We start from the raw sequence: 14,690 nt of genomic DNA on the forward strand, positions 1-14,690 counted from the left end.
TTATATACTTTAGTATACTTACAAAAATAAACTTAAGTATACTATTTTTTTGTAAGGGCTGGTTAAGGACGTCTGATAAGTAAATTATAAATAATACGGCAGAAAGTATTGTTTGCAGTTACAAATCTGTAGTAAGAGTAATAAATGAAGGTTTAAAATACATATATACCAGCACAAATGATGATGATGATAATATCAATACATATTCGCTATTTAGTATTATTGTTGCACATGGAACCGTATTCTTATGGGACGTGCCTGTCTGAATATAACGTTGTCTATACAAATGAATACTAAACATCTTAATACTTATTGACAAAATGTTGCTCTAAGAAAGAAAGACTTCATGAAAATTTGAGTTTTATTTTTAAAATGCATTCTATTCATTCAATTCAATTGTGTTTATAAAGCACTTTAAAGTCATACCAACGTGCTGTACAATTAAAAACATAATCAAACATACTAAAAAACAATGCATCAATACACACATAATCAGCCTAAAAACTTAATAATAAAAAACAGTACAACAGACAATCAATTCGCACCCTACACATAGACAAGGCCATACTATCAGCTCTCATATGCCCTGGAAAAGAAATCCGTTTTCAATCGTGTCTTAAATACTCCTACCGTGTCTGATGATCTAATCGACTGGGGCAAAGCATTGCACAGTTTCGGTGCCGCCGCAGCCAATGCACGGTCGCGCTTCCCCTGAAAACGTGTCCTTGGAATATTAAGCATCAGTTTCTTATTAGATCTAAGGAGTCTCACGGAAGAGTAAGTGTTCATCAACTCCGATATATAATCTGGGGCTATAGCATGTAATGCTTTAAACACAAACCTCAAAACCTTAAATTCTACTCTCTGGTTAATGGGCAGCCAGTGAAGAGAGGCTAAGATCGGAGTAATATGATCCCTCTTTCTGGTATTAGTTAGCAGCCTTGCTGCAGCGTTTTGTACCAGCTGCAATCGTGACAAAGAGGACTGACAGACCCCAGATACAGTGCATTACAGTAATCCAATACAAAAGCATGAATAACTTCTTCAAGGTCCTTAAAAACTAGGACCGATTTCAATTTGGCAATATTCCTAATCTGAAAAAAACTATTCATATTCATGCGTGTTAATATATTGCATACTTAGCTTTGCAAAGTGTAATTCAATAAGAGCTGGTGTGTACAGTGTGACTAAAGTGTGAGCTAACAGCTGACAGACGGGTTGCCTGCTAGATTTACAAACCCATGCTGTGCTAAAGATCCCGTTTATATACATTATACTCAAACAAATATGCATTTCCTCTGCTGAGGTTTGGTTTGCAAATCCTCAACAAGCTACATGTTGACACAAAATAGATGTATTTTAAACTTTCTCCTGCATGTCCTTTTGTCCCCACTGTGTCCATCCCTCTTCACTTCTCTGATCTCCTGATCGTCTCGTGCTCTGAGGACGGAGCTGGTCTGTGCAGTGCAGTGTAGGTGTCGCTGGCGCTGTGCTGAGAAAACTGAAAGACACAAAGCCAGACACACACTGTCACTCTGCAGCTGCTGGACTGGACGCTGTCCTGAGGGCCAGATCAGGCTCTTACTGTCCCCTCTGTCCTCCCACTGACACACTCACCTTCAGAGTGTCGTACTCTGCAGACACAGCCCTTATATCCAGAGCTGTGTAAGTGTCGCTGTGTGGGTCAGACGGGGCGCTCTGTGGAGAGAGAGAGAGAGAGAGAGAGAGAGGTGGGGAAAGGCTGGGACACAGTTCTACATGCACACAGAGCGATCAATAGCCCCCTGATAGTCACCATGTTTAGGGGAATCACCGTCTCTCTCCGTGTGCCCCTCAGTGCTCAGTGTGAAGACCTGTGTGGCCAGAGGCTCTGCTGTAGAGAGTGTGGATGGATCATGGAGTACAATGTGCTCCACACAATGTCCCTCCTTTCCCTGGTATTCTGTGCCAAACCTTTACCTGAGTCCCTGTGCTGCTCTCCTGTCCAGGTGGACCAGCCTTCCTCCTTCAGAGAGCAGAAGACAGAGATCAGAGCAAGCACACAGAGTCAACACCATATAGTGTATACAGTGGCGTGGTTTCCCAACACACAAACCACGCAATTGCATGGTTCCCTGAGGGGCTAGGGGGCCCCTGATGCCTAGTAGCAGTGTTACATTACAAGCTGAATTGTAACTTGCAACAAATTGCTTATTCTTTTCGATGAAAAATAATATATTGTTAATCCCGCCTTTTACTGTTAATGTAGCAATCTTGAAGCCTCTCGGTTTAGTGCTGTGGTAAGGTCTCTGCACTGTGGTGTGGGAGACCTGCGTTCAAATACCCCTGTGGGTCCATTAGCAGTTTTATGAGAATAAAGATACATTTTAAGTTAGAATCCTCATAGCCTATTATACCAGAAAATACACTAGGGCATGTTTTCATATATTTTGTATCATTGTGGGCTATTTTTGATTCAGTATTTAGTATTGTTATGCTAAGAAGTGTGTGTTTGTATACATAGCTCTGAAGTCACACGAATCAGACGAAACTCTGAGCGTTGACTAAATGGTCAGATTCCTGCAGAATGACCACGTCTGCAGGACGTGAACGGCACCCCGTGGAAACGAGCCGACAGAGTGATGCCTGGTACTTCTATAGTGTCTTAGGAAGCCTGCAGTTACAACCATGTAGCCAGAGTCATCAATTAAAACAGATGAGACTAAAGAGTTGAAAAGACTACAAGTGCCATGTGTAACTATGATGTAATTAAAGGCAGATTTGGAAGCATTGTTGGACATTAAGAAGTATTTGATCTCAATCAAACGAGACAGTAAGTGATCAGGTTTTATTTATCTAGCTACTGAATTGACTACATACTGTATCTATTGTGTAGTATTTATTATAATGCTATTTGTTTTTAGCACAGCTTAAATTGTGATTTCCAAAGGAAATGATGATCACAATATTTTGTCGATGACCTTATTGTTTGTGATTAAATGTGTGTGGCAAATTGACGGGATACCGTAGGCTCCATTTAAGAATTGTTTTTGAAACGAATCGTGTACATTGCAGCTCGCTGCAATCGTTAAAGCCAGTCATGTTGGTATTTTTGGCACAGAACCCCCACACACAACCTCACTGAAAGCACACGTGTGTAACACTGTCAATAACAACACTGAAACGGATTCATTTATATATAGTTCTTTAAAATATGTATTTGAATATAAAAAAAATGTATTATAAATGCTCCTTTTAAAGTCAGGATTTTAAGTCAGAAAACTTTATAACAATGAAACTATTTGCAATATAATTGCACATCCATCTTTTAAATATTTATTCAGTTTTTGTTGTGTATTTATTAATATTTAATAATACTACCTTTATTTTGTATTTGTTTAGTAACTAGTTCTACTGTTTGGTTGAACAATAAAACTGAAGACTCCATTTTTTCAGAAAGTGGAACAAAGCCCCTGCATTCTGCACGTCTGTCTATTTACAAATGGTGATTTCATTCAGCTTCATGACACATTTGAGGTACCGTAACTCTGCCAGCTTCAGTCAATGAAAGAGCGCAAAGTGAAGAAGTTCGAGAAGGTAAGAAAATCTTTCACTCTCCCATTTTAACTTTAGTTCGAGTGCACTGACGATACTCTACCCCCCTTATAAAGACATAAGATCGTGTCAGACACTGGTGTGAGGCGACGCTAAAATTGTCATGACAGATAAAGGTGGGGCCCCTAAACTGACAAATACGCCTCTGATTTTATAGCAGCAGCAATAGTACTAGCAGTAGCATTATCATTATTATTCAAATCCCGTAAAAAGCACTATTGTGAGAGCTGCACAGGACACTGCAGCTCCATCGTCTCACTCTGTGAAAGAGCCTGAACCTCACACTGACTCGCTGACTCGCTGACACGCAGACTCGCTGACTCGCTGACACGCAGACTCACTGAGACACTGACTCACTGACTCGCTGACACGCAGACTCACTGAGACACTGACTCGCTGACTCGCTGACACGCAGACTCGCTGACACACTGGCACACTGACTCGCTGACTCGCTGAGACACTGACTCACTGACTCGCTGAGACACTGACTCACTGACACGATCTCATTGAAGATTAGTGGATCCCACTGACCTTCTGACACAGATGAGAATCACTGCAGTGACAATACAGACGCACAGCGCACTCCCCAGGACAGCTGCCAGCACTGTCTCCCACTCGGCTGGAGCTCAGAGTCAGAGTAAAAACAGCATCAAATGACATTTTCAGCAGAGGGACTGAACTGCTTGTGTTGATGTGAAAGACACATATTATTAGATTACTGACACTGACTTTAAATGCCTTAAAGTAATGAACACAGTAAACCAGCCTTCAGAGCAGTGTGTGTAATCCCTCAGGTTCTTAATTAACCAGTGAGTCGGGATTTTAACACAGACTGATCTGACAGTTTCCACTGAATGCCACGCTCATGTCTCTGTGTGTAATACGCACTGTACCTGTTATAGTGAGAGGCACAGCTGTGGAGTTGTGCGCTCCATGTTTATTCTGTGCTTCACAGTAGTACTGCCCACTGTCTCCAGAGCTCAAATTAGAAATGATCAAACTCTGCCCTGATCCTTTCTCCCAGACAGCCGCTCCACTGCTCTGAAACCAGGAGTATCTCTGCACTGGTGGGTTTGCATTGCTGCTGCAGGTCAGGGTGACAGGACTGCCTTCCACTATTTCACCAGAGGGGCTGACGGACACCGAGGTGCTCTTTGGGGCGTCTGGAAGAAAAAGCGATCGACTGTTCAGTTTTTTTTCACTTTCTTAGCAGTGGATAAATATTAAACATATAAAACATAAGCTTTTAAGCGCTTCACTGATGGGAGAATGTGCCCCACTACTAAATGCACCATTTGTCTTTGACCGAAATCAATTATTATGTATGGGGAATTTAGATGCACTGTTTTTAACTTATCAATTGTGATGCGTGTGCACGTTTGTCCTGAAAACTCATGTGAATCAGGTTTGTGGCCAATAAAACACGGCCCCAGAGAAGGACATGGCCAATAGCAAATATTCAAGTAAATGATACAGAAATTATGAAAACACTGGAAATAAATCCCATTTCAACATGTAAACCCACATTTCACATGTAAATGCTTCAGAAATAATCGTATATATGTTTAAATACCCGCATTATAAAAGTTTCAGTTAACTGGTCCAGAGCTGGATGTCCGGGTACCCGAATGTGCCTTGAGCCAGAGACAGCAGATCTGCCCATAGGGGAAGCTGCCACGAAACACAGTCTGCGGGGCCACCTGGTCGCAACCAGGAGCACTGTCACTCACTCTCGCCGGATCTTCTCCAGGACCACTGGGAGAGGGGGGATCGGTGGGAATGCATAGAGAAGATGGTGCAGCCACTTGTGGGCTAATGTGTCAATCACTAGGGTTCGGGAGTGGTCTCGGACAGAGAACCAAGATGAGACACTCTGAGGGCTGGGTTTGGAAACTCCACCACAAACAGAGCTCTTTCCAGCACGCCTGAGTGACCCTCACACAGCTTGCACGATCACGGTGCAGGTGCATTCACTTAATACAGGTCGCTGGAAGCCTTCTGGGATGCGGCACGAGCGGCGGAGGGGGCGCTCTCTGCTTAGCGCGTGCCTTAGCACTGCCCCTACCAGGAGGAGCACGATGACCCCGGGCTGGCGGGGGGCGCATGGTGATCTGGTGTCGGAAGTGCGGTGCCCTCTGCCCCTGGATGCCTGGGTGCGAGCCAGAACTGGAGGCGTGGCAAGAGGGTATGCCTCTGCCAGCTGCCTGGTCTATGTCCCTCTGCTGGATAGAGCGGTTTAACATCTCCTCGACTGACAGCCTGAAGATGAAGCCTGGGGAGATGGTGGCATCCATGAGGCAAGTGCGGTCTGCCTTTGGCACTTGTCACGTCTGGGAGATCAAAACAACAACAAGGCTGCCAGGGAGCACCTGCACCGTCTGCGCCACTGCCTGGAGATTCAGGATTTCAACAACCTGGTCTACCCGGTGAATGCCTCCAGTGTGGCATCGCATGCTCTTCTCCAAGCACTGTGGCCCCTGTGGCGGTGTCTCGGAGACGGCACAGAGAGAGAGAGAGTGCACTGGCGGAGGCGAGGACGAAGAACAGGGGGACCGGGGGCACCGTGTGCCTAAAATACAGAGGGTACCGATGCACCGAAGGCACTGAAGGCATGGGGCCACCCTGAGGTGTGCCGAGTAGCGGAACAGCAAGCACCTCGGGGGGGTGAGCACCGTGGGCACCTAACACTGAAAGCGCCGAAGTACAAACAGCGCAGAGTCACACGGAGCGCGATAACTACCACCAGAGCGCCGCGCTGTCTCAGTGTGGAGGTGGCGGGTGCCATAGGTACTGCCGCACCCATGGACAGGGCAGCGACTCTGATGTGAAACGCAATCAATCCCAGGAAGCTGAGAGACAGATCACAGACCACAGCTGCGGCCACGGACTGTGGCATGAAAGTAGCTGGCAGAGAAGCCCCTCAAGCGGGCAAGATCTCTCACGGCAGACCGCCGCTCTGATGTAAACAACATGTTTTCAATAAGCTTCCATGGGAAACTAAATAACCCCTCCCCTTTGGGCAATGATTTTGATTTGAAAGATAACAATGTAAACCCAGGGAGGGAAGAGGGTCACTTCCTCTTTGACTGGAACTTATTGTCTCAACTCCAACTATGAAACTGAGATGCTGTTGGGGGCATCAGTCAACCCTCTTTCTTGTAACAGCTGCCAAGCAGAGTCAGTGATGTCATGATGTCCTTAAAACTTAAAAAAAGAAAATAACATTTAAAGGAGCAGATTTTACCTTTAAGGCAGATCAAGTGCAGAGTAAACCTGGATGAGAATTGGAGTAAATCATTTAAATGAATCTGACATTGTGCACAGGCTGTAACTGAAGGTACTCACAGTGGACGTCCACAGTGAACCCTTGAGATCGGGTCGCTCTATACTCTCTTACAGCACAGGAGTAGTTTCCAGAGTCTCTATAGGAAACAGGATTCAAGCGCAGTGTGTTGGCGGGTGTCTGTGTGAGAGAGACGGACCGGCCATTCTTAATCCAGATGATCTGTGTCTTTGTGGAAGAGCAGCTCCCTGTGTCACAGGTCAGGGTCACAGTGTCTCCTTCTCTCACTGTCCCATTCACCCCTGATGGGCTCATCTTCACCTGCAGCTCTGATGGGAATTAAAGGGTTCAGGATGACCAGTCAATATGAGATTAAACACCTTAGCTTACTTCTGAGGATCCCCAAGTAAGTATGTATGTGCAGTCAATTTCTACAGTTCACAGGAATTTTAACACACCTCTCATTCCTGATGGAAAATAAACCTACAGGTGCAAAGACTTGTGATGGGTTGTGAAACAAATAAGATTTATTGCAGCCTTCTAGTGTTTTAATGCATGTGCTGATTTCAGTATTGTCTCATTAGCTACTGATATTGTGAAAAGCATTCTCTTAAATGTAGACCTTGACTATAAATTAATGTTAATCTTTCTGCAATTTAAGTGTGGTTCTATGCAATAAAGCAACTTCGTTATAGTAAAGTTTAGATCTTCTGCATTTTTCATAACAGGACAAAATGACTGAATTCAATTCAGCAGACATGGCAACATATTGGAATACAGTGACAATCAAATCCATTTAGAAAAGGCATCGCCTCCATCGAGTGATATCTGTGGGTTTATAACTGTTGTAAGGGGTTGGTGTGTCAATCCTGAGTGCAGGCCTCGTCAATGGCCGGGGCAGCACACTGATTGTGAGTGAATGACAGAGACGTCCGTCTCCCCTGGACCTCTGCACTGTGGCCTCTATTGACTGAGTCCTCAGACTGATTCCTACTCTGTTCTACTTCAAGCTGCACTCGTCTTAAAACAGGTGTAGCATTATGTTGGGTGTATTTTGATAAGAGCATTTTATCTCTGAGCTGAAGCACTGATCTAAAGAAGACCTCCCCCCCCAAAGTTATCAGATTTCCTTAAAGCGTGGGACTGGTTTACATCAAAGTGACAGTTTTGGGGAGGATGGCACCGAGAAGAGGCCAAATAGTTTGTTATTCTGCTATGAGATGTCTGGAGAAAGGGGCCTGTAGGTAATAAAAACTCTTTGAAGTGGATGAGAGCCGAAATCCCGACACAGAGCTACGAACCCGGGCCAACCGGCATTTCCAAAAGATGGCATGGATTGACATCAGTCATAAATCAAGCCCCCCTCCAATAGGACACTGGGGGCTGAAACCGAAATCCAATCTCAAAAACTCAAGAACCAATCACCTATTGACCTGACAGACTATAAGGAACTGCACGGTCTTTCTCTCTCTCTCTCTCTCTCACCTGAACCAGTAACTCGGTGCCACAGCTCAACCTGTAGCTCTGTTGCCCGAACCAGAACCAGAAACCAACCAAGTCTTTGCCGGCAACAGAAGAGTTAAACTGGGAGAAGGAGATTGAGCCGTACGAAGAATTCTTTTAAAGGACTTTATTAAATAAAGAACTTTACAGACTGCGCTGCCCGCCTGTGCCCACCTGATCAGTGGAGTTTTACAGCTGGACAATTGACTAAGTCGACTGAATACGAAAGTGTCAGTCATTTAAATAGCTATTGAGTCTTAAGAAACTTGACCCTTGGAACGAACAGGGCCCTGCTTTCCTCAAAGTCTTTGTCTTCAAATAAGTACGGTGAGAGACCCTGCTTGCCAAGAAGATTTTGTGCACAACCTTGGAGCCTTCAAACCAGTGGAAAATCTGTTTGGAAACGACTCTACTTTCGCGAAACCCCAACTTCCAGGTGCATCGACTGAGTGGAAGTTCTTGGACAAAGCCGAACCGGACTGCCTTTGTTCCAAACCACACGGACCTCGTGCCATGTGCTGTTATCTGAGCCCGAAGCCAGAGAGGCCTCTCTGCGACGAAGTTCACATAAGTTTAACAGTTTGGAGTTCATGATTCATGACATTTGAGAAATCAATTAGAAATGTTAATCTGTGATTCATAACTCTAGAATGTGTAATATCATTTAGTTTTCTTAAATATAAATGTGTGTTGCATTAAACTGTTTTGTTGATAATTTTAGAAATAAAATCTGTCAACGCCGAGAAATATCTTCTCATTCCTGTTTAACTGTTTAGTCTGAAATTGACACAAGTGAATAGACGTTAGATTATTGGTGGCCCTGCCTATCCTTAATCATTGAATAATACTCAGTTAAGGGAAATTGTGGTAACAAGTAATGATAGGATCTTTCTCGGCACCTAAACGTAAATGAGACTGATATATATATAACGAGAAGTTACCTGACATAAAGACTAACCTGCGTAGTTATTTAATGTCTGACTAACAATACTAATGAGAGACTCACCTTCGTCTTACTAACCGGTATTGTAGTCAATGTGTTTATAACCTTTTTTGTTTAACGATTTGTGTTATCATATGCGATCCCATGGTCTTTGATTTGGTCACGGAAGTGATTTGTCTTTGATTTGTTGATCTAGAGTTGAATTTTAATTAGTTTTTCACTTTTGTATAATTAGTGTAGTGCTACATTTAGTCATGTTATGTTTTTGAATAAATTTGACAATTTATATCTTTGGAATTGGTTTCTGCGTCTAATTATTACAGAAATTGAGTTCTACAAGATTCCAGGATTCTTGAAAAGGTGATACTATAAATTGATTTCTTTAATTGAAATTTATAAGAGTACCTTACGCTACACAGGATTGAGCTCACACTGGCCGTGGCTTCTTGCTGAATCTACACTTCAGACACCAGACTCTTGATTAATTAAAACAATCCCAGATCTTACCAGAGACAGAGAGAGTCACTCCAGGCACACCAGTCCATTTACCTCCAGGATCATCGGTTTCAAATCTGAATCTATATGTCCCTCTGTCAGCTGTTCTTATGTCCTTTATCTTCAAAGTGCAGTTCTTCTGTTTATTCCCCAGGTACTCTGCTCTGTGTCGGTATTCAGTGCTGATTGAACCCCCTCCACTGTGATAAACATATGAGGTATCCCTATCCTTGTGACACCACATCACTGTCTGCACTGTAATTGTATATGTAAATATATAGGTATAGGTATCAAATAAGCTGCGAGCCTCAAAAGGAAAAGTGGATTGGAAACTGGGTGCAAGGATGGTATCAGGATAATCATATGAACAGGGAAGGACCACAGAGGAGCCTCTCACAGCACAGATCTTGTCAGGTTGATACCACACAGCCCAGCTCCCACCGAGGACACCTGCAGAAACAGCAGCTCAGTGGTCAGTGTTGACAGTGAAGAGTCCAGCAGAGCTCAGAGTCATGACAGCCTCACAGGACACAGACAAACCCCAGACACACCGTGCATTGTTAGGAGACAAACTCAATGATTTGATATATATTGTGACAGTGTGTGGGGTTGATCCAGCACTGCCGGGGCTCTCAGGGTCTCCTCCTGCCTCCCAGTACAGGATAGATTTGCTTATTTAGTTGAGATGCTATGATAGTTGTTTGTCTAAGTCAGCGACTGGGTGTTTCAATAAAATAGTTTTTCTCTGCGGAAATTATTTGTCTTGAACATTTTGATGTTAATCACGGCATTGTCCACCACTTGCAATTTACACTCTTAATATTTATCCATTCAGTCTTCACAATGTTGTCACTATATTACTTTAGTTTGCACTGTTGATCGGTTGTGATATATACAGACACATTTAACACAGAAGATATCTGTGATGTGATGAGATGCGAGAAACAGTTCAAACAGACGGTGTGCTCTCTAGTGCGCTGTGCGACACAGTGAGACAGAAGGCAGTGGTACCAGGCAGGAGGAGCAGAGTGGCCCCCAGTGAGCGCAGTGTCTCTTCCACACCCATCGCTGCAGCGTCAGTCCTGTCCTTCTCTCTCGCACTGCAGACACAGGACACAAGAGCTGTAGACACAGTGCAAACGCTCCTGAAATCCTTCCCCATCCCCAACTGTGTTTATTACAAATCATATTTTTATCCCAAGTCTATGTATTTCAGTAAATAAAATGATCCCTCACCCTTTTCAACTACAGTATATAATTTAGTGAAAGGCTGTTAAACGCATACACGTAATTTAGTAAATTTTGTTGAGCTTTTGTCAAGTTATCAAATCTATATGTTTAAACCCACTAGTAAATCCTGAATAACAAAAATAAAAACAAAACTGTTCTATATACGATTTATCGCTTCTTGAACTACTATTGCATTTATGACTAATCAACATTACATTCAATAATTAGTGAAACATATAGATTATAATTCCAACCTGCAATCAAACCTATCAGACTTTACCATATGAAAATGAATGTGTCTGTGATGACATCATTCAAATGTGAGGAAACACACATAACTCCACACAAACACGTCCGTGTCTACTTTTGTAGCAAATACACCCTCTTGATACCACCAGCGCTGCCGCCCCTCTGATGCCACAGCTTGAAGTTACATGGTGGTTTTGGGGTTTTCTTTACAACACATTTACGGAGAGTTGACTTTTCATTAATAAAGAAGAAACGTAAAATGTTATATACAGTGCATCTGGAAAGTATTCACAGCGCTTCACTTTTTCCACATTTTGTTATGTTGCAGCCTTATTCCAAAATGGATTAAATTCATTATTCCCATATTGACAACGTGAAAGAAGTTTGTTTGAAATCTTTGCAAATGTATTAAAAATAAAAAACAAAAAGCATAAGTATTCACAGCCTTTGCTCAATACTTTGTTGAAGCACTTTTGGCACCAATTACAGCCTCAAGTCTTTTTGAGTATGATGCTACAAGCTTGGCACACCTATTTTTGGGCAGTTTCTCCCATTCTTCTTTGCAGGACCTCTCAAGCCCCATCAGGTTGGATGTAGAGCGTCGGTGCACAGCCATTGTCAGATCTCTCCAGAGATGTTCATTCGGGTTCAAGTCTGGGGTCTGGGTGGGCCACTCAAGGACATTCACAGAGTTGTCCTGTAGCCACTCCTTTGTTATCTTGGCTGTGTGCTTAGGGTCGTTGTGCTACTGGAAGATGAACATTCACCCCAGTCTGAGGTCCAGAGCGCTCTGGAGCAGGTTTTCATCAATGATGTCTCTGCAGCAATGTACATTCATCTTTCCCTCGATCCTGACTAGTCTCCCAGTTCCTGCCGCTAAAAAACATCCCCACAGCATGATGCTGCCACCACCATGCTTCACTGTAGGGATGGTATTGGCCAGGTGGCCAGCGGTGCCTGGTTTCCTCCTTCAGCTCTAGGAAGAGTCCTGGTGGTTCCAAATTTCTTCCATTTATGGATGATGGAGGCCACTGTGCTCATTGGGACCTTCAATGTTGCAGACATTTTTCTGTACCCTTCCCCAGATCTGTGCCTCGATACAATCCTGTCTCGGAGGTCTACAGACAATTCCTTGTACTTCATAGCTTGGTTTGTGCTCTGACATGCACTGTTAACTGTGGGACCTTATATAGACAGGTGTGTGCCTTTCCAAATCATGTCCAATCAACTGCATTTACCACAGGTGGACTCCAATCAAGTTGTAGAAACATCTCAAGGATGATCAGTAGAAACAGGATGCACCTGAGCTCAATTTTGAGTGTCATGGCAAAGGCTGTGAATACTTATGTACATGTGCTATTTTTGTTTTTATTTTTAATAAAATTGCAAAGATTTCAAACTTCTTTCACGTTGTCATTATGGGGTATTGTTTGTAGAATTTTGAGGAAAATAATTAATTTAATCCATTTTGGAATAAGTCTGTAACATACCAAGACAGACAAGAGAAACAGGCTGAGGACTCGACTGTCGTGTTGAACTACAGGCAGTGTTTCATCGCTCTCAGTAGCCCAAAATGAAAAACACAACTTTCTAATTATAAATATTGGCTGTATTCAATGTGTCCACTAGCCCAGGTATTACTGCTGCTTCTGTCAATGCTATGAGCTGTTACTGTCAATGGAGCAAGAACCGAACCCACTTGGTGAATATGAATATGCTCTGGAAGATTGATATTAACAGTAGAATACAATTTAAAACCCACAGAAGAAAACACCCAACACCATTCTAGTGGACCATTCTGTAACAGAGAGAATAAGACTGCAGGACATTCAGAAATGTGTATTACAGCAAAACTGTGTAATTCATCTAAATACTAATATCTAGAACTGTCTCATATGCAGCACTACCCCAGGACACATATACAGCACGTCTCATTATTTGTAGAAACATGTTGATAATAACTACATACCCCTATTAAAAACATAATATATAATAGAAGTCTGTGCTCATATAACACAATTGGCCCCTTCTTGTTTATTTAAAATACAGGGGATGTACACACCCCAAGAACAAGCAGGAACTAAAGACACTGCAGTGCAGGCCTGGCAGAGCATCACCAGGGAAGAAACCCAGCATCTGGTGACGTCTATGGGTTCAGACTTCAGGCAGTCATTGACTGCAAAGGATGTGCAACCAAGTATTGAAACTCACAATTTAATTCATGATTATGTTACTTTTTCCAAATACATTTGAGCCCCTAAAACTGGGGGAACCACATATAAAAATGGGTGTAATTCCTACACCGTTCACCCAATTTGGATGTAACTGCTCTCAAATTAAAGATGAAAGTGTACTCTCATTGTTCGCTTTCAAATCCAATATGGTGGCATACAGAGCAAAAAGGATGACAAATGTGTCACTGTCCAAATATTTAAGGACCTCACTGTATGAACTGAAGGAAGACGCCCACAAGCACAAGCAGTGCAATCTGAGGGAGATGGAAATATCCTGCTCTATCCTTGCTCTTGCTATTGTACTGATTTGTATTTTAATTACTGCAGATCTGAGGCTGTGCTGAGATCAATGCACAGCTCTGTGCTGCTGTATGGTGTCAGTGCTGTATTACTCACAGTGGCTCCGGGTCCCTTGGGTTGCTCAGTGTCCAGTGTAGAGAGCTCCTCACACACAGGCTGTGCTCTGCGCTCTGACTGAGTTCAGTGACACTGCTGACTTCTTCCCACCACAAAAACCATAACTTTATATAGCATTTAATCTAATTGCCATCTTTAAAAAGCAGAGCACAGAACAGGAAATAACAGCTCACAGATATCTGACCACTGAGAGTGTCATTTTTTTTTATGCTAAAGTACATACCATCTAAAATGCAACAGAATAAGAAATTGCAGTGAAAATAAATCTGCAAATCAGTTTTTTCAGACGCAAAGAAGAGCACAAAGGACATTAATCAAATGCATTGACCAGCTTCACACCATTTCTTATATCTATTCACGACATGTGGTATATTTTAAATACTTAGTAGGCTTAGGCCAGAAAGAGAAATGCTGAGCTAGTTTGTAGTCTATGTTGATGCTATGCTATGCAGGTTTGCATTTGTATAGCACCCCTTTTTAGCTGTTTGATATGTACACTACTGGTCAAAAGTTTAAGAACACCTACATTTTTCCAGTTTTTATAGAAGTTTTCACAGTTTAATGTCTCAATGTACTCTGAAAATAAAGCATAGAACAAATAAACAATTGGAGATAAAAAAATAAATCATGGAATCAGTTCGTTTAACAGAATTTAACCCCTTAGCTGACAAACCCCTCTGGTCCCTTAAAAAGGCACCAAATCCGTGTGCTTCTCTTTAAGCCCATGTTTACTCGTCACTGT

At 42.8% G+C, this 14,690-nt stretch overlaps 1 protein-coding gene and 2 long non-coding RNA genes across 3 annotated transcripts; all 3 read right to left on the bottom strand.

The window, feature by feature from the left end:
• Window positions 1-343: 343 nt before the first annotated feature.
• LOC136767721 (uncharacterized) lies at window positions 344-2,132 on the bottom strand. The gene is made up of 2 exons (XR_010821883.1): window positions 1,618-2,132; window positions 344-1,501 (listed from the first exon to the last, which is right to left on the bottom strand). It is a non-coding gene; the product is annotated as an uncharacterized LOC136767721 (long non-coding RNA).
• A 1,998-nt stretch (window positions 2,133-4,130) lies between these two features.
• Window positions 4,131-10,062, bottom strand: LOC136768056 (sialoadhesin-like). Its single transcript, XM_066722109.1, has 3 exons — window positions 9,810-10,062; window positions 5,660-5,866; window positions 4,131-4,799 (listed from the first exon to the last, which is right to left on the bottom strand). The coding sequence occupies exons 1-3, from the start codon at window positions 10,060-10,062 to the stop codon at window positions 4,417-4,419; spliced, it is 843 nt and encodes a 280-aa protein (XP_066578206.1). The 3' UTR covers window positions 4,131-4,416.
• Window positions 10,063-10,184: 122 nt separating this feature from the next.
• Window positions 10,185-13,997, bottom strand: LOC136768172 (uncharacterized). Its single transcript, XR_010821951.1, has 3 exons — window positions 13,928-13,997; window positions 10,830-10,918; window positions 10,185-10,268 (listed from the first exon to the last, which is right to left on the bottom strand). It is a non-coding gene; the product is annotated as an uncharacterized LOC136768172 (long non-coding RNA).
• Between the last annotated feature and the right edge of the window lie 693 nt (window positions 13,998-14,690).

Source organism: Amia ocellicauda, chromosome 14 (genome assembly GCF_036373705.1).
Source record: "Amia ocellicauda isolate fAmiCal2 chromosome 14, fAmiCal2.hap1, whole genome shotgun sequence".
Lineage (NCBI taxonomy): Eukaryota > Metazoa > Chordata > Actinopteri > Amiiformes > Amiidae > Amia > Amia ocellicauda.